Raw genomic sequence first — 26,293 nt, 5'->3', positions numbered from 1 at the left:
AATACACCTTTGACTAATTTGGGTCAGGTGTTCTGTCTCTGCTTCCTGCCAGTTTCTTGTGCCCTTTCTCACTGACAGAGCATGAGGGACTGAAAAGTCCGTGATTAGGGTAAGCGCTACTTAGCTACATCGGTGTGTTATCTGCATTTTTCTCAGACTGAAGCCAAAACACAACACTGCACCAGCTCTTAGGGAGAAAATTATTTCAGCCAAAACCAGGGGACACACACACACACACACACAAAAAAAGGCGAAAACAAACCCGCAAAATTAAATGAACCCCAAAACTCCGTCAGGAATGCTTTGTTAAGAGTTTCCTTATGAACCAAAGCTGTACATCGAACTTGTGATGCGAACTACTGCAGCGTCGCAAGCTCGCTGCTGCCCCATAAGGCGGGAACACGCCGCTCTGCCGCAGGTACCTGCCGTCTGCGATCCTAGCAGCTGAATGCACAGCTCGATACCCCAGAGAGGGAGGAAGACATTGCAACGACCCAGCCCACAGCGCCGCGGCAAAGCTGGATCTGGCGGCGGGGCAAACTCCTCCGGCGGCAGGAGCTGTGAGGGCGCTGCTTATCCCGGCCGGGGATCAGGCAAGCCCTGTCGGCCCCGTGCTTTGGAATACTCCCACCCGTCTGAGGCACGTCTGGGGCCATAGTAACAGCCAAGCCAGCAACACCCTCTCGGCCTTCGAGCAAACCCTGCCGCGGCAGAGGCGGAACTTCCTGCCGCTGCGCCGGAGGAGGAGGGATTGGCGCGGTGTGCGGCGGTAGGTGCGGGACAGGCGGCGTGTGGGGGTCAGCGCGCCGCCGCTGGAGGGCGGGACACGGTCAGGCCCGATTTCGGCGTGCTCCGTTCTTTTAGCGTCCCGGCGAGGGGCCTCGTCTGTGGCTCTCTCAATGCCCGCCGGGGCTGAGGGGGCAGCGGAGAAACATCCCGCTGAGCTGCGCCGCTTCCCGGCGCAGCCTGGGTTGAGGTGCCGCGCAGTGCCTCCCCCCAGCCCCTCCCCGAGGTGTGTTCAGAAACGGGGCTGATGGGGAATGAAGGAGAGAGCCCCAAATTCTGCTTCCCACAGCAACGAACCGGCTTCTTCCTCGTGTGGGAAGGGGTGGGGAAAGGAGGAAGTTTGAAAGTTAAATCTTACTCGGTATGGCTGGGCGGTGGCTACGTTTGACAGCTTGCAGTGCTTATTCACGTAGTTAGATCAAAGCCCTGGTCCGGCAGCGCATCCACCGCGGCAGCTCCCAACAGGGGCACAGGGGAATCTGTACGGAGATGGTGAACAGGGAGTGATGCTCCTTCAAGGGCTCCCTTCTGAAGTCTGACAGAAGCCGTTCCTGGGGCAGGGCGTACAGCACAGCAGGTCTGAAAAAAAAAACAACAGCAAGGTGGTGCAGGTTTTGAAGCAGCCTCGTGCTAGTTCTGTTTGAAGTCCAACTCTTGTATTTGAAGAGGCACTGACAGTCTCCCTCTTCAGCTTTGCTTCGAAAGTATTCATTAACTGTGGTTAGAAGTATCATGCTTATGTGTGACATCTACCCCATCTTTACAGGGAGAAGTGAAATCTCCTTGGGTTTGTTCTTGTTTTTCGGTTGGCCATCATTAAATGTCATGTATTCTAATATATTTCCCATCCTGTTTAGAAGGATAGTGGTTTCTAACACATTGTAGCTTTTCTATTTTGGTACGAAATTTCAAGCGATAGCGATTCTGCATTATTGGCATAGTTGTCTTGTTAATTTGTATCATGGGGCTAGCTGCCCTTTTATAACACATTTAGAGAACTTCATTGCAGTTCTGTCCTTTGTGTACAGTGGTTTTGACCAAGAACTTCTGTTTCTGACCACCTGGTGGGTCGTGTTTCATGGTGGCACTCTGTCACATCTTAAAATAGGTAGAAACAAGTCCTGTTGCCAACAGACTGTCAGGTTGGTTTTCCATGAAGACATAATTGTGAGATCATCTCAGTCATTTTGTCGGATTCTGTGGTCATCATAAAACACCTATTTAATTTCCTAAAAATATACCATCATAATGTTAGTACCAAAGTCACTGTTAGGGTTCACAATTCGTTCCATTACAATTTCTTTCTTTCAAAGGCTGCTAATCTTGCAAATAAAACTTGAAACTCCTACTGATAAAACTGAAAGTTGCCTTTGAGCTCAAAAGTTACGTCTAAAGATAAAAAGGTAACATTCTTCTAGCATTAAAACTTCAGCTGGACCTGAAATATATATAGAAAAAAAAATGGTGGAGAGGGGGAGTTTGTATGATGAAAGTGACAGCTAGCCTCTTATTCAAATATAACGAATACCGAAGTTTCTGATTTATCCTTATGGATATAGTAAACCTCAGTGGCAGGGGGTGTTCTCACTTTCCCTCCACTTATGTTGGTGTAAACAAACTATTATTTTTTTCAGGAAATCTTATTTCAGACTGAAGTATATATAGTTTTTCAATATACAGGCAATATAGGGGTGTGCAGATACAACTTGGGAAGATAACTATTTTATTACCTACAGAGAAAAATAAACAGAGAATAATGAGAAAGACTAAAAGCTGCATCAGGGCTGGAACTACCATAGGAACTTTATAGTTGGGCTTTCAGAAGGAATTAAAACAGTCCCTTCATTATGAGGGATATTTGGATAATTTCAGGTACAGAGGAAATCTAAGACGTTAAGCTTGAGAAAAAGAAATCTGACAGTGAAAAATTAGAAGATTATCTGTAGAAATGAACAGATATGATGATGTAATACAATAAGAATTTCAAAGAAGTGACTTAGAAGAGTCAAAGCTAAATTCTGTGAGGGGCCTTTGTGAATTAATTCTAGGACTAAACAGCAAGTTCTCCCCAAGGATAAGGATACCGAGGAGAGATTTAACAGGACACGATTTGGAGGTTGTGATGCTCTCTTCACATTTTAAACACTGATAGAATAGTCTGGGAAGGTATGGCTGGGAAAGGTGTGACAGCAAGGAAACCAGTAGCCTCATTATAAGGTGATTGCAAGTGCTAACCATGTTAATGAACATATTCTGAAATGCAGTTAACAGTAGTGTTACGATCATATCCTGAGCAGTATTTGGATTTTTGAGAACAGTAAAATTACATTATTAAACCAGAAGAATCAGAAACTGCAGCTTAGTTTGTAATTTTATGTTACACTTATAAAATTATAAATATGATAAAAGCTGCTAAGCAGATATTTTGCTTATTTCATTTTTTTACCAGCAGATTTTAAAAACAAAAGAAAGATGTCTTTTTTCCCCAAAATCTTTTTCCAACGTGAAGTTGAAGAGTATCTCACCAAAGTGTTTAGAAACAACGAGGTATGTGAAATAGATATTACATCAATAAATATTCACTAATTGAGCACTGTTAATTTTTCTTTGATTTAATATGTTGTGTGACTTCAATGCCAGAAATAAAGTATCATTTCCACATTAGACACAGATTGTTGTATACAGTTCTCTTTAAAATACAGAATTATTCTTTATGCCTGTTGGCTCAAAGTAATATAAAAATGTTTAAGCTCAATTTAGCATAAATCTGAGACTTCAGGTTTGGACCCCACTGAAGAAATGTCGTAGAAAATTAACGACTTATTAATCACATAATGTTGACAGGAAATACTCCCTTGCTGTAGTGTAGAACCAAAAATACTATAGGCAGTCTATGAATTCCTAATGTCAGAGAATGCAGAAATGACAGTTTTATATATCGGGGTAAGAGTTTATTAATTCACAGTTTTGAATCTACTCTTCCATCTTGGTAAGACTGTACAGTATCACAGAGCTCGCTGGGAGTTGCTTTTGGTACTTGCTGCAGCCTGTTTACAATGGTCTTGCTAATGCTACCGGTTTTCCAGCAATTCCTTCTCAGTAAGTTTATGAGGTTTTTGGAATCTGGCCTCTAGACATAGACATTCCTCACTACTGCATACCAGACAGCCATATTTCTCCATTTCTGCAGAATGTTTATTCAGTTGTTGGGTTGGTTTTTTTTTGGTTTTTTTTTTTTTTTTGCATTGAGCAAGAGGCTGCTGTGTGAATCTCTTATATATAAAACCTCTTCTTTCGCTTTCAGCTTATCACTGCTTTAGGTACACAGGAGGCAGAGAGTCAATACCAATCTCTCTTAAGTCATCTGTCTCATCCACCAGCTTTCTCAGCTGTTAGAGTTAATACCCACTTGGCCTCAGTGAAACATGTGAAAAAATTGCTGTTTGAAGAGATCCAGAAGGTTTGTGCAATTTCTTTGTTACAGCAAAAATAACAGGATATTTCATCTTTTGCCTGATTCTAAGAGCTTTTCATTACTGGAAACTATAACTTAATACATGTCCACTAGTATTAACATTATGCAATCATATTGACTTCCTGTCATCATTAAATGTAAATTTATTGTCATGCAGTATCATCTAATACATTCAAGAAAAGCAATAACAGAGGGAAAAGACAACCGAATCTTTTTCATCTGGCAGATCCAAACCTTAGATAGGATTGGGGTACTACTGTGGTAAATACTGTAAAGCCATTATAAGTTTAGATAACATGGTACAAAGAGATAGAAATTGTAGTTCAGTATGCAGTGTTCAGCATGTTTAGAACACTTTAAGATTAAAGGAGAATGGCTGTACGTCTAATTGCACAAACTGTTCAGGAAAGTGGGAAAATCTGCGTGTTTTAGAAACGGAAGCCAGAGTGATGCCTTGCAGTTGTATTTTCTGGGTTTTAACCTGTTTTTAATCTTTATATGATTTCCTGGATTTTTACTTACCTTAAACATTTTTTTATCTGATAATACGTAAGACATTATGCTTAAGAAGTAGGTTATTATGAAACTGTATCCTGTATCTTCACTCTGTCTAAAAATATCCAGTTCTTCTTTAAGTAAATTATTAATATTAGTGGGAGTACAGGGAGTTACTGTATGACAGGAGCCAAGACATTTCTGTGATGCAGAGGCAGTTGACAGTATTCTGCTGGCTGGAATGGTAATGAGTTATGCTAATTTTAGCTTGATTGTAGAAGTCTGAAAATGGGTATTGCAGTATGATATTTTGCTTCAAGGGAAAATGTTTTTCTGAAAACATAATTAAGGCTGGGTTTTTACAAACTTTTCATTTTGAAATGTTACATTAGAAAAGGAAGCCACGTAACAGTGTTTAACAAGAGTATGGTCATGGATTGTTTTCTTAAGAGAAAATACTTACTTATACGATACAAATTAATTTATAGTTTTGCATGCTTTAAGTTTATATTTTAGAAGACTCAGCGAGAAGACATCATCTTTTTAAAGTGATAGGGTTATGAGTGTCAGAACACTGTCCCACTCCCTGAAGTAATTTCTCAGTGAATCCCTTTGTCGCCTTGTTATTTCTCAGTTTATTAAATATATTAAATGTCTTTTACACCAGTATTTTTAACATGGAGTGTCTCCTTAACATGCTATTACCCAGCCTCTCTTTAACTATTTCATTACTTTGGGGGGATTTTTTTGTATGCTACAGCTATAAATTCAATTGGAAAAATAGTTTTCAGTCTAATTAAGCAATTAAGTATTAGATTTTTTACTGTTGCTTAATAATTATGTTTTCTAATGAAACAGCAATTTAAAGGACTATGTGTTCCAGTTCTTGAGCACCCGAAACTCCAGGACATCTTATTAATTCCTGTAATTGGACCCAGGTTTGAAATTTTCCAGTCTTTTGGCATGTCATAACTCATATTTCACTTACAGATTTCTTGTTAAACAGTTATGATAACTAACTCACTGTAAATGAAACACAAGTTTGTTTATATTAAGACCTAATGGACAGTACATACCCTAACCAGGTGAGAGTTTTAGTTCTTAAAATATGTAAAAAAACAGAGAGAGAGATCTCTCCTTATTGACGAGAGCTTTTATATGGAAAATGTAACATTATGTACATCCTATCTGGAAAGCCAGCTGAGTGGCAGACAGAAGAACTAAACTTTTGCAGCGGAATATGAACTATAGCTACATACAGCTAGGGTTTTCTTCCACAAGAATCAAGTCCAGAGCAGAATTTAGGGAGACTGTATCATTAATCTGAAAGGATTCATCAATCAGTTTTATCCCCTACAAAGTGACTATTTGTTCTTTATTCTTAAGATGTGTTTGGGTATTTCCCATGATGCATTTGTGTCTGCCCCTATGGAGTTTCTTGACTGTTTTGTTGAATTCATTGATGGGCCTTTTATTTAAAATATTTTCATAATGAAGACTAGCATGCTTACGATTCAGTTTATATCATAGAGATTCATAACAGTTTGTAAATGCTGTAGGCTCTAAAATAGCATTTAATTCTTTTATTTGTTCTTTGTCAATTCTCTTTTGTAGCATCTTTCTCTGAACATTCAGTTTTATTTATATTCAAATACGTTTACATTTTAGTAAGTTTGATTATGTATCATCTTGTTCACAGTTCTTCTGGTGGAGTTCCTAGCACTTGGCAACACATTTACTATAGAAACATTTAGCAGTTGTTAAACACAAAAAATTCACTTTACAATCATCTGGTCTAGGAAGGGATAGAAGATTATTTCTCCATCTCAGTATAATTCATTTGTATTCTAGCATCAGGTTCATAATAGTGGCAGAATGTACCAGAATATGTTTTATTTCGAGGACTGGTTTCCTTCTTGGCTCCTTCCTTTGATTCCTCTGGGACTAAAATAATTCTTTTCAATCTAATACAGGATAGTTAACTATTCTGTCTATTATAATGTGACAAAACCAGTATTTATGAACTAGATTTCATTTGCAGGGTATTTTTTTTCAAGTATGCTTTTTCTCTTTTTTTTTTTTTTTTTTTTATTTAAACTGAACTGCATTTTGTATTTTTAGGCGAGATTTAAAAAAACATGCATCTGAAGTCATTGTTGGAGCCCAGTGTGGATATGCAGTGCTTCGAGGAGCACATGTTTATGTCCCTGGAATCATATCTACCTCAAGATGTAAGAATTCTATAATACACCAATTTAAGTTGTAAAGAGGACAGAAAAAATGTCACCACTTGATGACAGTTTCCAATAAATGGTGACATTTTTCTTCCTATTCACAGTTGCTTTTTCAATATGTAATTCCTAGCAGAAGTTTTAGTTGTCCAGGATTTCAGTTTCTTATTTTCATTTGAAAATAATTTTAAAGAGCATGTTGAAAGTAAAATATGTCTCTTTATGAGATTTTTTTACTACTGAACACTGAAACTTTTAGTATGAATGTTCAGTAGAATAAACCCACAGAATTTTACCACTTGCCAGTCTTGTAAAAAAAGAACAAAAGGAATGCCACAACAGATACATCTGGATGATAAGTTGATGCATGTTGATTATTTCATAGATACTACTTTCAGATATATTATTTTTTTTTTATTCAGTCACAAAGACACTTGCCTTCATGATCCTGTCAGATTCTAAGTTAGAGATCTAAAAAAATAGATTTTTTTAAAAATCCATTGGCAATTCATTTGCTATTGTTTATGAGTGAGAGATCTAACAAAAAGTTTCTATTGATGAGAAAAATTTTCAGTTTTAATGGCAGATTTTTTAAAAAGTGGAAATTTTTGTTTCAGTGCCTGATGGGCCAGTATAAAAAAATCTACATATGCATGCTTGGTGTTCAGCAGCTTATTTCTTTTTTATTTAAAGGTCAAATTAACTTTATGTAAAATCAGTATAATTTTGGATGATTCACCTCATTATTCTATTGTGATGAGATCTACTAGTCATCATGGGTCTTATTATTAAACAAAGTGAGTCAGGAAAGCATTTATCTAGCCACTTAACTTCATTCCCTTTTAGGAAAAAACCTTCAAGAAGTTTCAAGCATGTGCTTAAGTCCAATTCACTGAACAGGGATGTTTTTCATTCTAGGAAATGATAATGAAATAAGTATATTGCCATGGCAGTTGTTGAAACTGCTTATTTAGACAACCTCATAAATATTCAAATCCCTGTTTGAGTCAACTAGTGATTTATCATAATTGCTGCATGTAATTATGCATGCAACATCAATTCAAAGAAAATAAAAGATACTATAAAACTTTAGAAACACTTCAGGGGAATTGCAGATAGGAAAATAAAATAAAATAAAATGGCATCCTACGTACTTGAGACCAACTATAATAAGGCTGTATTAAGCACAGATGGTCTAAATAGGGAAAAAAAGAGTACAGCAAGAAAACATACTTAATCACTGAACTTGAAACCCAAATGAGGGTAAACTAATTATCAGAGGGCTTTGAGTTTAATTTAACTAATCAGACTCTATGTTTATAGAATGCCAGTATAAGCTACAAAAAGCTAAAGAGCCATGCACAGTATTAATGCATTTCAAAAACACGATTGTCAGAAGAGAGTGAAATAAAATCCTTTATGTTTGAATACTGCAAAAAATCACTGCAAAAATGCTTAATGGAAGAGTTAAATTGCTGCAAGTTTTGTTCAGTGAAGTTTAAGCAGACCATAACAGTAGGCTGTTCTATGCTTCAGAGAGTTGTTGGGACACTGAACTGCCATTAGTCTTACTTGTCGTATCTTCTTGTTGCTTTGGCTAGTCTGACACATCAGGAATATAATTTTTAAAAACTGTTTATTGCTGACAGTGGAGACCTTTATTTTTAAGCTTATTTTTTCAGCCAGTCAGTGCATAGAGCTTGCTTACTATTATAAAAAATCACCTAAACCATCTTTCTTCTCCATCTCTTTTTGTTCTAGCTTAGAAAGTTTGTTAAAGTCCCTAGGCAACTTTTAAAATTTGGTGTGTATTTACATACTTTACTGTTCTGAAGGATTTAATTCCAGATGTAAAACTCTTTTAGAGGATTATTGATAACAGCAGTTGCCTTAGAGCGAAGAGAGCACCACCAGAAAAATTATTTCATCAAGAATATATAGTCATTTGTATCAAAGCAGTAGTTGCAGAAGAAGCAGCTATGGCTATTGTGTATCTAGCTATTGAGAGATCATTGGACAAATTTAGTATTACTGCCTTTGTACAGTAAGTGATGCTTGCAGGCTTGGAGCATACACAGAGGACTGAATCCTGAGGAGTGTGCTTAGAACTTACAGGTGACCATGCAGTGATAAAAAACCTCTGAAGATTTGTCTGGCCTCTTTAAGAACAAGACGCATGGTCTGATTTGTAACCTTGTGTCTCTCAATAGCTCTGGTCATTTAGTAGCCATTGTTCACCGTTTACTCTTTCAAATCTTAATATCAGTCTTTTTGTTTTATAACATTAAGAAAGTTTAAAGTTTGCTATGATATAGGAGTTGAAGTACATACTCTACTGAAAAACCTGAATTATTTGGTCACTACAGTCTTGTCAAGTATAATATTAATTTCAAAATTTCCGTTCTTTGTGCAGTTCTGAAAGCTGGAGATCTGGTCTCTGTGTATTCAGATATTGAAGGGAAATGTAAAAAAGGAGCCAAAGAATTTGAAGGAGTCAAAGTTTTCCTTGGAAATGGGATTTCCGAACTGAGTCGCAGTGAAATCTTTAGTTCAAAGGGCCCATTAAAGTAAGTCCATAGTGACTGCAATATACACCTATAACTGCAAAGGGAAGGAATACAGGAAGACATTTTGAAATGCTCAGTACCACTTATAAAACACAAGGCGGCTTTCACCGAGACCTGTGTTACATGTTGGGATTTCCAGTAATTTTTAGGAAGTGTTAGTTTCCGGGAATATAATAGAATTGTGCCTCCTGCTGTCTTCTGTAACTCCGAAAATAAGGAAGCAGTAGTGTGATATCAATTCTGATTAAAGTACTGCAAAAGTACTGCAAAGTACTAAAGTATTACAAGACTCAACATTTAGTTTCAGGGTAGTACCAGATACCAGTTTACTTGGGAGGCAGGAGAAGAGGAATGAGAGCCTTTTCAGAATTTATGTAGGATATAACTTCAATAATGTAGAACAAACAGAAGTGACAAACATTCTCACTATGGAAAAATTGCATTTCAGTAAATTGTTCTATATCAACAGAACAGTTTCCTATTTGGAAGGAACAGAAGTACAGCCTTGCTGTTTTCTCTCATCTCCTAAAAATATTTGTAAAGGCTTTTTTTGGTGGAGCAGGGGATAGAACATAAGGTCAGATACCTTAAAAAAAAAACAAACCAACAAACAAACATTTGCCAAGGTAGTTGCCTATTTCAAGATTACTTGCTTTTCTCTTTTGTTGCCAAAGCATACAGTTTGTTCTCTTGTCATCTAAAATACTAAGGTATGCTATACTAAAATACATACAAAAAGCAGGGTAGAAGAGCATGGACATTAGATTAACGACCAAGACTTCACATCCTGAGAACAAACTACAAAGGGTCTAGTTAAAAAAATAAAAAGATAGAAATTACACTGTCAGAGAATTTCTGATACATTAGAGCTCAAATATAGTAGAAGTAGTGGTAGGATGTACCCGTTAACTTGATGACAGGGAGTGGCAGCATGTAACACAAAATCTGGTGTCTGCAAGTTTGCTTTCTCCTTGTTTGTCTTGTTGGCCATTTTCTTTTTGTCTTAGTGAAATCTTTGTCAGAACTTCAACCATATTTAAAATTTCTAGGTTGCTTCTAAGCTCAAACCTTTGTGTTGCAGGCTAATCAATATTCCAGTAAGGTTTTTGAAATAGCATTTCTTTAGTTACTGAAATCTGAAATCTCAGACCAATCTAGGAAAATGGAGGAAGACCTAAATGAGAAATCATATGCCAGTTCCCTAGTGCATACATGGCTAGCCAAAAGCAGTTATAGCTTGAAATTAACACAGTCTGGTTTAATGCATTTCTTTACATTATCAAGGCTTGGATTAGATCTCAGTTTGTCTTGTGTACAAAAAATAAAAATTTTTATAAAAATAAATTTTTACAGCTATTTACAATTTATAACATAGTAGCTTTTTTGTTCTGGTTTACCCAACTTAATCATGTAATTTTTCTTAGTTGATTTATATATGTTTTTATTTTTGTGAGATTATTGTTCCAATTTTCTATTTGTAAGCGTAATGATTTTAATTGAATACTGTTATAAATAATAAATCAGAGTAGTTGATTTATTTTTTTTTTCATGTTTTTCAGTGGGCTGGGCATAAGAATGGTAGAGCCAGTCTACCTTAGTCCTTCTTTTGACAATGTGCTCCCTAGTCAATTGTTTTTACAGGTATGTTTATTACAAAAAGTAAAGTCTGTACTATTTGCAGAATGATGAATATTCTCTACTTTATAAATGTGGCACCTAATTCACTCTTTGGGTTTAAAGAAAACAAACCATTTAGAATGGAATCAGTAACTGCGTGTTTAAACATACTGCATTTGAGATATAGTAAGGGACTTCAAAGTGATTTAAATACTCACTTAAAATTCTTTTTGCACAGATACTTCTAGTAACTTTCAGTTACCACTGTTGACTGGCTGCCAGCTGGAATTTGTGCCACTGTTTACAACCCTTTGTTCCAGCTTTTTTTGGCTTGAATTTGCCATGTGTGAGGTGAATTATTGTGACTTTTTTTGAACACTGTGCTAAACAAAGACAACACATAGTAAAGACAACTTTAAGAGGTTTTTGTATCTTTGTGTTGAACCAAGTTAAAGAGAATCTTTCAGCGTATTGCCATATTGTGTAAAATGCAGTACTGTGAACAGTTACTGCATATTATTTCTCTTCAATGCATCTGCTATGTTTATACCATTAATAGCACAGTTCAGCTTCTCAGTACCTTAATTCAGCAAGTTTAAACTCCTGCCTGTTGATCTTACTGCTTGTTGCTATACTACACCAGTATGTTCATAGAGTAAATGTTCCAGTAAATACCAGTGTAAAATAATTGTAATATACAGAGTTGCTCAGTTTCTCTGATAGTATCAGCTTATTTTATTTTGACTCTTAGCACTGTAGTCTCCATAGTCATGAACCCTTAAACTTCAGTCATAGATCTTCATATAAAGCTTTAAATAAAAAAAGAGCCATTGGAGATTTCTGACCCCAGATTTCTGACTGTCTCTTTTATGTAGTTGCAATAGTTCATTTTCGCTAGGGATCTGAAAGCAATATCATAGGTATCTTCACTGCTGAATGAATTTTTGTTTCAACGAGTCTGTCATTCCTTGATACAAAAGACTTGATAGAGGACATAAGGTTTGAATTCTCCCTTATTTGTTGTTTTGGTTTTTTTTTGACAGAACTTGCCTTCTGTGGTTGTGAGCCATATTTTAAACCCTCAGCCAGGAGAGAGAATTTTGGATATGTGTGCTGCACCTGGAGGAAAAACAACTCATCTTGCAGCATTAATGCATGATCAGGTAAGAGAAGACGTCTTTCAGTTTGCTCTTTTTTCTGAGAGTCTCTCAGGAGAAGGAGTTACCTCTTTCTATCCACAGTACAGTGCCTGTGTAGCAAGTTCACTGCTTTAGCAACAGATCTAACTTTGAAGCACAATCAGTTGTTAGTGTGAATGCGCAATAGGTTGAACAGTGATAGGTGAGAAGCAGCAGCACACGGTTTAAACCCAGCTGGCAACTAAGTACTATGCACCCTCTTGCTCACTTCTCTCCATCTCCCCAGTGGGGTGGGGAAGAGAATTGGAAAAAAAGGTAAAAGCCCATGGGTTAAGAACAGTTTAATAACTAAAATAAAAGTAATTACACTATCTTAGTTGTGTTACCCTTCCATAAGCCCCTAGAGTGCCATCACCAAATAGAAAAAAGTTGTCGTGTTTTCTCAACAGGTTCTGTTTGCTATGGCCAGTCTAGTAGAAGACTGTGGCCTTTGGGGTTTTCTTGAAGATGGTATTTCTGTTCTGGATTTTACTGATGCTACTTTTTACTTTTCTTTGTGCTTACAGATTTCATCTAGCAGATAGTGGTGTGTGTGTGTTTTGATTTATCTTGGGAGAGGAAAAGAGAAATCTTACATAAAATGAATAATGCGTAATCGTCATTCCTCTACCCCCACATCTAAAATTTGTTCTAGTATTTACTGTATATCCCAAAGTAACTTGAGTGACAACTACTGCAACTCTAACAGTATATTGAGCCTGAGCAAGCCAGAGGCATGGATGTGGGCCTCATTTCCTCAGCAGTGAGCTGGATCTGATCATGTTTCTTACCATCTCCATGCAAATTTAAAATCTGTTGACCTATTTTACCGTGCATTTGAGACTTCTACCCCCTTTTAAATGATTCCATTTTAACCTATTTCCCAGCAAAACAGTACAAAACAAAAAGAAACAAGCAAAAAAACCCCACTTGCCATTAGTCACAATATAGGGTCCCTTGGGGAGTGACTATGCATCTAGTGCCAGTCAGAATGCACACAGCTTCAGACTGGTATCTAGCCTGATGAGCGTATCATGGCAAATATGGGTGAACAAGGGCTGTGTGAGTGTGGATTTAAGAATAACAAAATTCTGCAGGGAAAACTAAGCTTCATTCGTTGCACTGCTCATGGCAGGGGAAGGAAATCAGGAACTTCACATCCATTTAATCCCTATGCATCTGGTGAAGAATTCATCTGTTTTTCAGGGTGAAGTAATAGCCATGGACAAGATAGCTAACAAGGTCAAAAAAATTAAGCAGAATGCTGAATTGCTGCAGTTGAATTGCATTAAGGCTTTTTGCTATGATGGAACAAAGGCACTTTCAGATGAGAAGAGAGAGGATGAACCAGGTAATGTAACTCGGGTCGTAGCTTTTCGAATAAAATACTAAGGTTTTGCACTAATGGTGTTAAAACTGCCACAGGTCTGCAAGTCCTTAAAATCTTGGCAGATACTTAAGTTGCTTTAGCACTGTGAATTCATTTATTTTCTAGTCTTTTGTGATGATCGTCTTCTCCATGAGGCAAACACAAACTATCTGTCCTTATCACAACCTAATATGCTCAAAGGAAGAGCATTTCTTTCTCAGATAATATCAAAGACTGAAGAAGCTTTAAACCTTCTTTCGTGGTAATGTTTAACCCCATGCTCTGAAATGACTTACTTACTCTGAGAGAAAAAAATATTTTGCAGAATTGTTCAGCTTTTCTGCCTTAGAATCCTATTTGTAAAATGGGTTATTAATACCTAACTCCCAGGAGTGCTGCAAGGTTTAGTTCATTGATGTTTGTTCAGCTGTTCAAGAGAAAGTTCTATAGAAGCACAGTGTATTATTTTAAGTTCATTTAATTTGCTTTTCTGAAGTGCTGTATTTATGATACTGGTTCTGTTCCCATGATGGAATGATTTAAGTGGTATCTTCTGTCTTGATTATTTTTAGTTTGTTGTGCAAAGTATGCTGTTCTTTCTCACTGTATATTATCCCAGTCACTGGTTAGCCTAAATAGGAATCAGGTTGCATAATTCACCTTCACTGTCTCTGTGCCTTACTGTTACTTCTGCTTTGGAGGAATAAAGGTACTTTCTTAAAGTCTTTCTGTGAACATAAAATATTGTAGGTGGTATGTAGCACTTACACAGATGAACAAGAGCTAGCTGTATTACTGAGAGATTATGAAGGCTTTTCTGTAGGTCCCTGCAAGTAAGACATGGCATATTTTGAACGTTTTAGTAATGGATCAGACATAGATAGATGATAGACTCATTTTGTAGTGCTAGAACAAGCTAGGTAGTAGTAGTGTGAAGTCACTCACTTGTTTTCACTTGTAACCCAGCTTGAATATTTGAGGAACTGAAGGAAGAAGGGAGGTAAAGCATATATGTATGTCTCTCTTCCTCATTAGATACTCACAGATATATGTATGGAGCCATTTTTGTCTTGGTGATGCTGATCTGAAGTGTCTCTGTAGCCCTGAGGCGATAGAAACTTTTGGGCTGTTGAGTCAGTGGGATTCAGGTGAAAGGATAGGCTCTGCAAACAGAAGTTACATACTCCCTTATCTATCCAGGTGATATTCAAAAACTGTTCTTGTCTTCACAATCCTTGTTTCCTGAATTGTTCTGCTGTGGGCACAGCACATGTCACATATTAGAACATGTAATATTTCATGTTATTTTGAAGTGCTTTATTTCTACAGAAATATATGCATTGCAAGAAATAGTTATTATATAGACAGTATTATTATTACTGGCTGCCTTAATTGCAGGCTTCTCTTTGTGAAGATTTGCACACTTGATTCAGTTATGAGCTGACTGGTTCATTGCAGCCTATATGTACAACTCTGTAGCCAGCACCTCTGACCAATCATATTTCAACATTTTGTTTGATCGTTTTTACATTTTACTTTTGAATTATTAAGGTTAAAAAGATCTTATTGCCTAAAGAGATCATGTATTGTTTGAGCTCACAGAACTAACTTTTTGGTTTTCTGGAAGATGAAATCTACCACAAGCAATGCTGAGACTTCTCTCCAGCTGAGAGACACTATCATCTATAGCATAAATGTTCTGTAGATACAGTAACAGCTTGTCCTTATCTATGGTGAAGTCTCAAAGTAAAAACCAGCCACATTTCGCATTACTGCTTTTTACAGAAGGACCTCCATTCTTACCAGAGTCATTTGACAGAATTCTCCTTGATGCTCCATGTAGTGGGATGGGGCAGAGACCAAACATGGCTTATACATCAACTTTAAAGGAAGTGACCTCTTACAAACCACTGCAGCGCAAGCTTTTCACGGTGGTATGTATTAATCATTGAGTAGATGAGCTATACTGACCATAAATGCTTTTGCAACATAAAACTTCATACTGAAAAACGGTACCTCATTTTCCCTGCCTTTTCAACAGTTAAGTAAAGAAGTGTTAGGATCCAGTTAACCTCTCAGCTGCACCATATCTGCTAGGTGAAATCAATTCACTGGAGCATGGGAAAGGTGTATGTAAGTTATAGTAAATAAAACCCTTTGTATTCACAGGGAAGTGGGCATTTCGGAAGGGAGAGCCACTGTGCAGGGTGAAGTGGATAGGTTGGAAGAGTGAGTTAACAAGAAACTTACAATGTTCAGCAAGGACAAGTGTAAGGTCTTGCACCTAGGAAAACACAGTCCAGGAGCTGGGATCTGCCTGACTGGGAGCAGCTCGTAGAAAAGGGACCTGGGGGTCCTGGTGGACAACAAGCTCAGTATGAGTGAACAGTGTGCTGCTGCAGCACAGAAAGCCAACAAGATGCTGGGTTATATCAACAAGAACACCAGCAGAGATAAAGTCATTGTCCCACTCTACTCAGCACTTGTCAGGCCACACCTGGAATACTGTGTTCAGTTTTGGGCCCTGCTATGCAAAAAATATGTGGACAGGCTGGAAAGAATGCAAAGAAGGGCTGCAAAGGTGATCAAAGGATTGGGAAGCTACTCCATGAGGAAAGCCTGAGAGAACCAGGTTTTTTAAGCCTTGAGAAAAGGAGGCTCAGGGGAGACCTTATCACCATTTGTGGAATTTACAGGGTGACTTCAAAGGATGTGGAGATACCCTTTTTACAAGGATTAACATGGAAGAGGTGAAGAGTTTTGAGTACAGGTTACTCCTGGCGAGATTCTGATTGAACAGTCAGCCATTGGAATAATCTTATCAGTCAAGTGGTGGACTCCTCAAGTGTTCGACTTTAAAGATTCAGCTGGGCAGGCTGCTGGGCCATCTAGTCTAGGTCATGCTTTGCCAGGAAAGGTTGGACCAGGTGATATTTGAAGTTTTTTCCAACCTGGTATTCTATGATTTATTTTTTTTCATTCCTTCAGTTTCATCACTTTTAGTTTCTAGTAAGTCATGGGGCAGGTTAAAGTCTTCTGTCTGCAGCAGCACAGACTCTTGTAAGTTCACTGCATAGAACTCCCATGCAGTGGTGCTGTGAGGTACTGCATGAGGTCTGAGGTGGAGTACAAAGCCAGGAGGCTGTATTTTTCATGCTAGTAGAGGTGTGCTTGGGCTGATTCTTAAAGACAAGATTCCATGAAGCTTTTCTAAAGCTGAATTATATGTATTCAGAGGGAAGCACAGCTTGAAAAGCAGCGTTATCTATAGCTTCCATGCCAAATATGTGGAAACAGTTGACATGTAATATCGCTGATAAAAATACTGTGTATACATGGCTGGCAGCAGGTGATGAAAACAGAACTAATTTGTATGGGATATGCAGAGCTGTACAAATAACAAATCTTACAAGATGAATCATCACAATGGCATTAATAAACTGCAAGAGCTATAATGCTGATTTGGGAAGAAGAATCTTTGTAATCCGTGGGATCCTTTACTGTATTTCCTGAGAAGAATTAATATCCTAATGCCTGTCTCAGACAGAAAGATTTGAGTTTAATTAAGTGCTAAGTTTTCATATTATAGCTTAATGGTTTCTTGGTTAGTGTTGCTTAATATGAAAGTTTTTGCATTTAAAAATAAGCTGAACTGGTGTTTATTTCTCCCTGCAGGCAGTGAAATTGCTGAAACCAGGAGGTATTTTAGTATATAGTACATGTACAATTACACTCTCTGAAAATGAGGAGCAAGTTGCTTGGGCCCTGAAAACTTTTCCATGCCTCCAGCTTCAGCCACAGGTAATAGTGTTTTCAGGGTATTTCACACAATCCAGTGAGCTTGTTTTGGCACTGTGAAGATACACGCTATATTTACTATCAATAAATCTTTTTCACTGCAGACAATTTTAACTGCTGTGGATAGAAATAACACAAGCATTTCTGAGGCTCTTTCAGATCTATTTACATGTTTAATTTAGCTTCATTTAGGGATCGTTAAGTAGTTTCTCACTGTGTGCCATAGTTGTTTTGATTTGTACAAGTCATTTAAAACACAAAAGGGACAAGAGATAGTTCAGACAGGGTAAAAAATTCTCTTGCAGTTGTTCTTTAATGCATATATTTTGTTATCTTTTTTTGCACATTCACAGAAGAGGTGAAAAATTTTTTATTAATGCCACTGAAGTAGTGAAGACTTGCCTAAAGGATGGGAGATAAATGGAAAGAACCTTATGTTTTGAGGAAGGAGGATTTAATATGTATGGGAGCTATATTTGCATTATGTAAAGGAATGAGGGAACAAATTTATTTCAGTCTCACTGTCCCAAGAATGTACCTTGTCATTTTTAGAGTCACTGTCTACCATTAATAAGTAAGTCTAGGAGGAGGTAATATATAGGGAGATAGTAGAATCTTTTATCTATACTAAATACATTAAAAAATATGTTACCTTTATTACTACCTTGAAAGAATTTATCATCAGGCCATATGCGTCAATCTTCCTCTTTGTTGATGTGTGAGTTGGGTGCATTAGTTGTTTATCACCATAGTTTGAGGAAGAGTCTAACCTGTTTAGCTAACTTATATATTGTGATGACTTGCATCTGTCTTAAGAAGTTTAGATGCATCTTTTAACTGAAATTTAAAAAATATATACAACAGATGTACAATGAAAAATTGTATGAAGGCTGGTAAAGATTTAACAGAACTGAAGCTTTTCTTAAAAAATTGTGTCAGGGTTTTTCCGCCTGTTTTCTCACCATCCAGTTATTAGGAATGTTTTAGTTCCAGCTGTTTCAACTGAGATTATACATTTACCTAACAGCATAAAAATTGTCCTTGATTGATCAATAAAGCAAAACAGAAGGCATGTTAACTCAAATGCAAGATTAATTCCTGCTTAATAAGCTTCCTCTCACCAGTAATATCAGTCTTGAATAAAGCTCTAATTTTCGCACACAAATGCCTTATCTGTAAAAATTAAGCTTTGTTTATAGTATATTTTAAATGAGATGATACTGAATTGTTTACCCACAGAAAGTCTGCAGTATTTTACAACCAGTTCCCTGGTAGTCAGGTGATCTTTTCCAATGAACAGGAACTGCACTCTAGGGTTGACTTACCTTATGTTCATTTATGTATTTCTCATATTATTCTAGTCTCTCAGTGAAAGCTTCCTTATATAATCAATTAAGTGTCTCCCATTTTCTCAAATTAGCAACAGGTCCTGGAATCATGTTAGGTAAGGAATGAACAGGAGACAGAGCCTTGGGTGTTGATCTCGTAGGTGGAGGTTACTGCATGGCAGTTGATCCTTTGTCTGTGCAGACTTACTTACTTCCTCTTAGGGGCTTACATGAGAGATAGATATTGTATATCAGCTTAAATGCAGTAAATTAACTGGAAGGAAAAATGAAAAAGTAGAGGAGAAAACTGGTCTGTCTTTGAGCAAGTTGCTTGACGCAATGTAGTAGTGTTTTCCCTAGGCTTCTAACTTTCCATCCACTATGAGTTGCTATCCTTGTCTCCCTTTGTATATTGTTTTTTCTCAATTTGCAAGGGACACCTCTTTTTGTCTCTTACCTGGAAAGCACTGAAGTCCTGCTGGGAGAAAGGAAGGAAAGAATCAGGCTGCAAATGCTCGGCTGCCCAGCTTTACAGCATACAGTATGTGGTTAAGCAACTAAATCGCATCATGTGCTGACTGGGTGAGCTTGTGTTAGCAAAGTGGGATGGCTCAAAAAAAGTGCTTTGTGGTAGGCTGTGTGATAGACTACACTAGATTTACAAAGGAAACTCATTTTTGATATTGCAATGCCAGCTTTTGTACATTTTGTTGTATCTTCTTACTGAATGCATGGAAAGAACAGTCCACTTAAGAATCAGGTTTTTCCAGGAATCGGTATATTTATACCAAGAAGCAGTCAAGGCTATTCACAGGAAATACTGAGAAAAGGGCAGTGATTTTAAGCCCTTCTCCTCTCCAGGATTTTGATGCCAAATGTTATCTCCTGAATTCAGATAGTGAAACTGTTCCCTTTATCTTTCTCTACTGTCGTATACCTACACATGTAACAGTAGTCCCATTTACCCATTAGTCTAAATTACATGAAAAAAAATCTGAAGTTGACATTTTTCTGCTGCTTCATCTTCCAAAATAAATAATAGCTCTTCAGGTGGCAAAGTATTTTGGTATGGGGCTTTCAGTCTCCAGTTGAATTTTTAATGTGAAGAATCCAGTTATTTCTACTACTGTTACTGAGTATATTGGTAACTGGCTAAGGATTCACTATTTTTGACTTAACGTGTAGCTATCAGTCAGTACACAGAAGCTCTGCGTCATTTAAAAGTAGTAACTTAAAACCTTTAGACCTTATTGTCTGGTGATAACAACCTTCTTGTGATGTTTCTGTCCTTTGAGTAATGCATTGATTTAAACCCGTACACCTGTCCTAAGTAAGTGTGCTAAATTCCTGGGCTGAAGTGAATAGGGTGCACCACGACCTCCTCAAAGTAATTTGGACCTTATATGTATGCTTTTATACATTCTGGCCAGCTGAAGCCAAGAAAAGAAGGGCCACATTACTTTTAAATCCTCCCCTGGTATGAATGATACACACCCAGCTTGTCCATGTGAACAGGGAGCTCTGCATATACTTACCAGAATACATATAGGGCATTTAAGAACTTTACTGATGCAATAACTTGCTTTTCCTTGTTGCTTAAAAAGGAGCCTCACATTGGAGGAGAAGGCATGAGGGGAGCTGGACTGCCACTTGATCAGTTGAAGCTGCTGCAGAGATTTGATCCATCTGCTGTGACATTACAAGGAATGGATATTAATTCTTTGCAAGATTTCAGGGAAGATGATCTGATTTCACTGGCAAATAAGGACTGTATAGGATTTTTTATTGCAAAGTTTATTAAATCAAACAGTAAATAAGCATTTAAGAATGGCACCTGAAAAAATACCTCTGTGCGTCTATGGACAGTTGAGACATGAAGTGTGTTTCTCACTGCTGCAACGTTGCCAAGCCAACGCGCTGACGGCAGGGTTGCTATGGCAGCCATAAAATCTGCCAGCTGTTCTGCTGGGAAAGAGCCACAGGTTGCAGAAAGAAAATCATGTCTGGGGGAAGGGCAGCATCATTTTTAAGTCTGCATTTGCTTTTGAATTTACAGGAGGTCAGTGCATGAATGACAAGTATGATCACTCACACTGCTGTCTGCCCTGTGTGAGTAGCTTATCTAGTGCAGCAAGTGTAGGAAGGGGTTTCTCTGGAGGGGAAGTGAGCTAATTTATGAAATGCAAACATAAAAAAAAATAGATGGGAACTATTATTGTGAAACTTAGAAAAGGTTGTTTCTATGGAGGTTTACCAGTAGGCAATGTTTCATTAAATGAACGTTTCTTCACGAAACACTAATATTTTACAAAGAACTGTTTTATAAATTGATACTTAGAACCTCATTTCTCTTTTATTTTAATACAAGCAAGATTCTCTGTACACATAGTATATACACAAAATACGATTAGGCTTTGTAGCATGTCTTTTATAGCAGCATGAATATATTAAACCATCTCACTCTGGGAATGTAAATAAATATTGTTTCAACATCAAACTTCCCATGCATTAACTGTATTGGTTCTGAAATAGCCTATTGGACTGGCTGACAAGTGACAATTTTAAAATCAAACATTTGCAACAGAAGGGGCTACAGTTGTGATTAATATATCAAAAGACAGAAAACAATGCATAAAACCATCTGAAATGTTGCAAATCACCTTTCAAACAACTAAGAATATTGACTCTTCACTGGTTAGAAAGCATCACCAGCTAAAATCATAGGAAAATTGAAACTGGGGTAGCATGCTAATGACAACTGCCTTAATACACTGCTCAAAGATTTAGTAATCTATTTTTTTTAAATTAGATGTACTTGAAAATTCTGTTTCAGTTCCAGTTTGAACAGTATTCTCTTAGTACTGCTGGAACTGACAACAGCACTGAAATCAGAGAGAAAAAGCACAATTCAAAAACATAACCTGACATCTGTGTGTGTTTAGTTTTTCCTCTTAATCATCGATTTCCAGTTTTTAAAAGCATTATCTGGAAAATGTCTGTTTTTTCACACGATTATTTGGTTGGATTGATACTTCTTTTATTTGTCTTTATACTGTCAGAAGTACTTTTGCATTTGCTCACAAAACAATCTTTACAATTCTGTTTCTCAGTAGTTTGGTTGTTTACTTATATTTGCTGTAAATGTTTTGATACCATATGTTTTCTACTGTTCTTAAATAAATGTCCCTTCTGCCACAGTTGACTAGTACATCCTCTGGAAGGCTTACGCTAGCAGAATAGGAGGATGGAATTCCTGTCTAGTACTTGTCTGCTTTCGTTGGTCACTCCTTGCAATTAACCACAATGTGTCTAAAGAAGATTTAAAATAATTTTGATTTCATCAGTAGTAGGTGAGATATCCTGTTCAGAGTCATGAAAGCTCATACTATAAATTAGTCTTTTTCATCTAAATATGGCTGAAATAATTACTTGGTAACAAAAGGGATTAGACTTTTATTGTAAGTACATGTTGAAATCTTTGCCTCAGTACTAGTAAAAAAGCATTTTCTTTTTGCAGAATAAGTAAATTTTGTAAACATTGATCAGCACACATAGACTATATACTGAAATTTGTGTATGCATGTAAAGTAAGGAACTTTGCCTCCAGTTTCAGTAGTAGGATTTTGCAACTGAATTTGAAAGAATTAAGATTGCTGAATGTGAGTGGAAGACTTGTTGAGACCTGCCCCGATTTCTTTAGGTTTGAATGATAAACAGGCTTTTCAAGAAGGTGGTATTACTTGATTTTATACGAGAAGTTTCCGGGGGGGGGCGGCAGGAAGCGGGGAAGGGGAGAAAAATAACTGACTGTATTTGATTCCAGTGTAATTGCAGACCAGACTTCACCTGAAAATATTACTGATACCTGAACTTTAACTATTAGAGTTATTTGAAAGAACACTTAGCATATTAAAAGGAAAAGCCTCAGCTGTTTCCCCTAGGCCCCTCTCTCCATTGATAATTTGGGGAGTGGTGATGGTGAGGGGAAGAGAACAGAAACTCAATTAAGATGCTCCAAATCATCCCTTAAAGGCTCCAGCGGACTTCCTTTGACTACAGGCTTGGCTAAATCAGATCAGTGAAGTTGGATATATGCCTTTTCTCCTATTTGCTTTTCTCTTCTTTGTTCTTCTTTTCTTTCCTTTTTTTTCTTTCCTTTTTTTTCTTTTCTTTTTTATTTTTCTCTTTTTCTATTTTTTTACCTTTTATTTTCTTTTTTCTCTTTTCTTTATCCTTCTAACCTTACTGTGACTTTAACTAGAAGTGTAGGAATACTTTCCCAAAGTCACAATTCTGATAGTGTATATATATTTTTAATACATAACAGGATTACTTTCCTGATAACGTTTTACACACTGAATCATTATGCTTCAGCAGTTGGTGCCGAAGCACAATTAAATATATGTATATATTTATATATATACTATATGAGATATTGATATATTAAAAAAGTTATCATTGTAAAGATTAACCCTACAAAATAGATAATTAGGCATGCAGATTCTGTCTTTAAGAAAGCCTGAAAAGTATTTTTCTCTGTCTGCAGAAATAGTGATTAGTAATAGTGCCAAATATAAATATTTATCTTTCTTTGTCAATATAAAGTATTAAAATAGGCAGCCTAGTATAGTATGAAATTATTACACAGCTTTTTCCTGTTTCAGTCTCATGGAGTCCACCAAGTTTTAGATCATATGATTTCATATGCTTTTTAAGGAAAAGGAAATTTTTTAGTAAGAAATAGAGTGGTGATGGTTATCAACAAGAAATTACTTTGGAGTGGGTAGTTTAAACCATAAAGAACCTTCTTCTTATGTTTAATTGTTCATCACTACGAAAACTGATGAGCAAATCCAACTCTGCTGCTAGAATTCAGTGCAGAGTAGGTAAGCATAATAGATAAAAGTGGTAAGAATGAAGTAAGAAAAGAGAACACGGATGAGTTAGAAGAATCAGCTTCATCTCTATTATATCTGATAAAAATCTTTTTTTTTTGAGCTGTGTAGGAACACGTCTCTAGGGTGGTATGTTATAAAAAGAAACTGTCTATAAAACTCCTGTAAGCTCATATATAACAGTTTGTTATATAGAAGTGGAGAAATAAATTACAGACAAATTGCCAAGCAATAAATCTGATTGAATAACATTTGATTAAAAACACTCGCAATAAAAATGGCATCCACATACTTTACAGACAATAGAAGAACTAAAATTTTGGTGAAAGATCTGCAATAAACAATAAACCAATAAATATAAGTAAATGTACACCAGAAATGTTATATTACACTCCAAAAAAAAAAAAAAAAATTCTGTTCTTTCTCTAGACTATGTAATAGTTTTTTGCAATGTGCTTTATTTTCGTGGACGGAAAGCATCTGGGAAATAGATTCCAGCCTGATGCGTTAAAGCTGTCAGAGATCAAATGTAACCACGAACCAAAATAAATCTTTAAGAGGCTTTAGTAACTAACACAGGAGGTGGTTTACAAGAATCTTTTTACTTTGGATAGACACTGATTAAAAGCAATCAGATGGATCACTGCATTCCAGCTAAGGGAATGATGGATCACATTAAAACCTCTGCAGGTGTCACAGAATGCAAGCATGACTTCACAAACCAACAGAGCTTAAAGAAGGCAATTACTAACAAATTCATAAAAGACAGTAAGTGTTAAGGGCAGGGTATTAGACCCGGGCAGGAACTGTATGTATAGGGTAAGTAACCACATATGTAAGGAGAAGTAAAAATAGGTCTCTGCTTTTATTCAGGGTTTGATGAGTGAAATTTCATTTCCTTCTCCTCTATTACAGTAAGGACTATAGATGAAGAGCTTACAGATACCTGTGAAACCAGGTACACCACTCAAACTCACTGTGGGTTTAAAACCACTCTTTGTTAATTGGGGCTAAATCCTTAGGATAAATTATCTGATTTTACACCTTAAGTAGTAAAAATTGTGGAACTCTAAAATTTTGAACTCCTGATGCCAGACAGAATATGAATCCATGAGTATTCTAGAAGACTATTTTAATATCTAGGCAGTAATTTATGGGTAGATTTAAAAATAGTTTCTGTCAGCTCTTAAATTCTAATTGATGCTGCCTTTGTGCACAAACCTGTTTGCTTACTCATCCCCACTGTCTGTCCCTTACTAGGTCTGGAGACTGTTACTCTCACCCCCTCCAGTCCCTGCTCAGGAATTCTTTTTTCCACAGTGTTTGTGTGACACTAAACAACTGATAAAGGATAGACTCGGGCTACTGAACAGTACTGATGTGTATTCATTTGAAAAGACATACAAAAATAAGGTAAACATCTAACATATATACATGTAATTGTTAAAATGTATCCCATTCCTTCCATATACTGAAATTCTTTAGAAAAATACAGAGCAAGAGCTGCCAAGAGCTATGTATCACTTAACTCTTTTTTCTTCCCCTCTTTCCTTCTGTCTCACTGGTTTTATCTTTTTAGCTCATTTCAACAGAAATTTTACAGGTTGCTTTGTACCACACATACATAAGACGACTCTGGAGCTCACTGGGACCTTTACCATTTCTCAGATTCAAAACTCCTGAAACCACATATGGAAATATGAACTCATTAATATCCTAATGCAAACAATAATATTAAATTTTCTATTGGCAAAACTTTGCAAAGACATTTCATCACAATAACCCTTGATATGTCCTCCAGTTGGAGTATTTTTAAAGCTTCTTACTGAAATAATTCTATTAAAGTGCTTTTCAAAGTAATGCTCAGCAGGCAGGTGCTATTATGCAATATGTGTAGTACAAGCTCACATTACAAATGATTTATCACTCATAAAACAGTAACTGACAGAAAGTATCTTAGCAAGGCTAATAAAAACCTACTGAGTCTGCCTAAGAAATACATGTGGTGTTACTATGTTGTCTGTACATAATCAGCAGCACTATAGAAAACATGATTCATTAGCTGGATTGGGACATGCCTTATTTTGTGATATTTATATTTCATAAATCAATACATAGCCCATACTTAAACACTAGGGCTTGGACTATGCTCTTTATTTTCTCATTTATTTGTCTATATATGGCTACCTACTCCACGGTTTTCATCCACTGCTCAGTGCTCAGAAATTCTGCCACACATTCCTTAAGCATTACTTTAAGAAAGGTGGACAACAAACACTCTTTAGAGCAAAAGTAAAAAAAGAAAAAACACACACAAAAAAAAAACAAAATCAAAACCCACAAAAAAAAATAGTAAGTCAAGTTACTGAAGTGGAATCCATAGATCACTTCTTGGAGGACACACAGCTGTCATATAACATTTGTAGGGAGCAACAGCATTTACTGAAGCTGGTAAAATAACTACAGCCAGGCTACACAGAGCAAGACATTTTAACTTCTCTTCCCGTTTAGCTTCTCTTCCCATTTACATGTGATCTGATATGAATCAAACAAC

The 26,293-nt window shown here is 36.8% G+C and overlaps 1 protein-coding gene across 5 annotated transcripts; it reads left to right on the top strand.

Annotated features, from left to right (window-relative positions):
- Positions 1-693: 693 nt before the first annotated feature.
- NSUN6 (NOP2/Sun RNA methyltransferase 6) lies at positions 694-25,251 on the top strand. 5 transcript variants are annotated; one of them, XM_057432560.1, is made up of 12 exons: positions 694-769; positions 3,239-3,333; positions 4,091-4,246; positions 5,615-5,694; positions 6,878-6,987; positions 9,401-9,554; positions 11,114-11,195; positions 12,215-12,334; positions 13,556-13,700; positions 15,504-15,652; positions 17,394-17,519; positions 20,449-21,864. In XM_057432560.1, exons 2-12 carry the CDS (start codon positions 3,259-3,261, stop codon positions 20,659-20,661), a joined length of 1,410 nt encoding a protein of 469 aa, XP_057288543.1. In that variant the 5' UTR covers positions 694-769; positions 3,239-3,258; the 3' UTR covers positions 20,662-21,864. The 5 variants fall into 5 exon arrangements, with proteins under 5 accessions (XP_057288543.1, XP_057288545.1, XP_057288544.1 ...); XM_057432562.1 differs by lacking the exon at positions 20,449-21,864 and adding an exon at positions 25,000-25,251 and having other exon boundaries at positions 752-773; XM_057432561.1 differs by having other exon boundaries at positions 752-773; positions 15,507-15,652.
- The last annotated feature ends 1,042 nt before the right edge of the window (positions 25,252-26,293 follow it).

Source organism: Pezoporus wallicus, unplaced genomic scaffold, assembly GCF_028554395.1.
Source record: "Pezoporus wallicus isolate ANWC-B61680 ecotype Strahan unplaced genomic scaffold, APGP_CSIRO_Pwel_v1 scaffold_2584, whole genome shotgun sequence".
Taxonomy (NCBI): domain Eukaryota; kingdom Metazoa; phylum Chordata; class Aves; order Psittaciformes; family Psittacidae; genus Pezoporus; species Pezoporus wallicus.
Note: the sequence above shows the minus strand (reverse complement) of the source record. Positions and strands in the feature narration are given on the sequence as shown.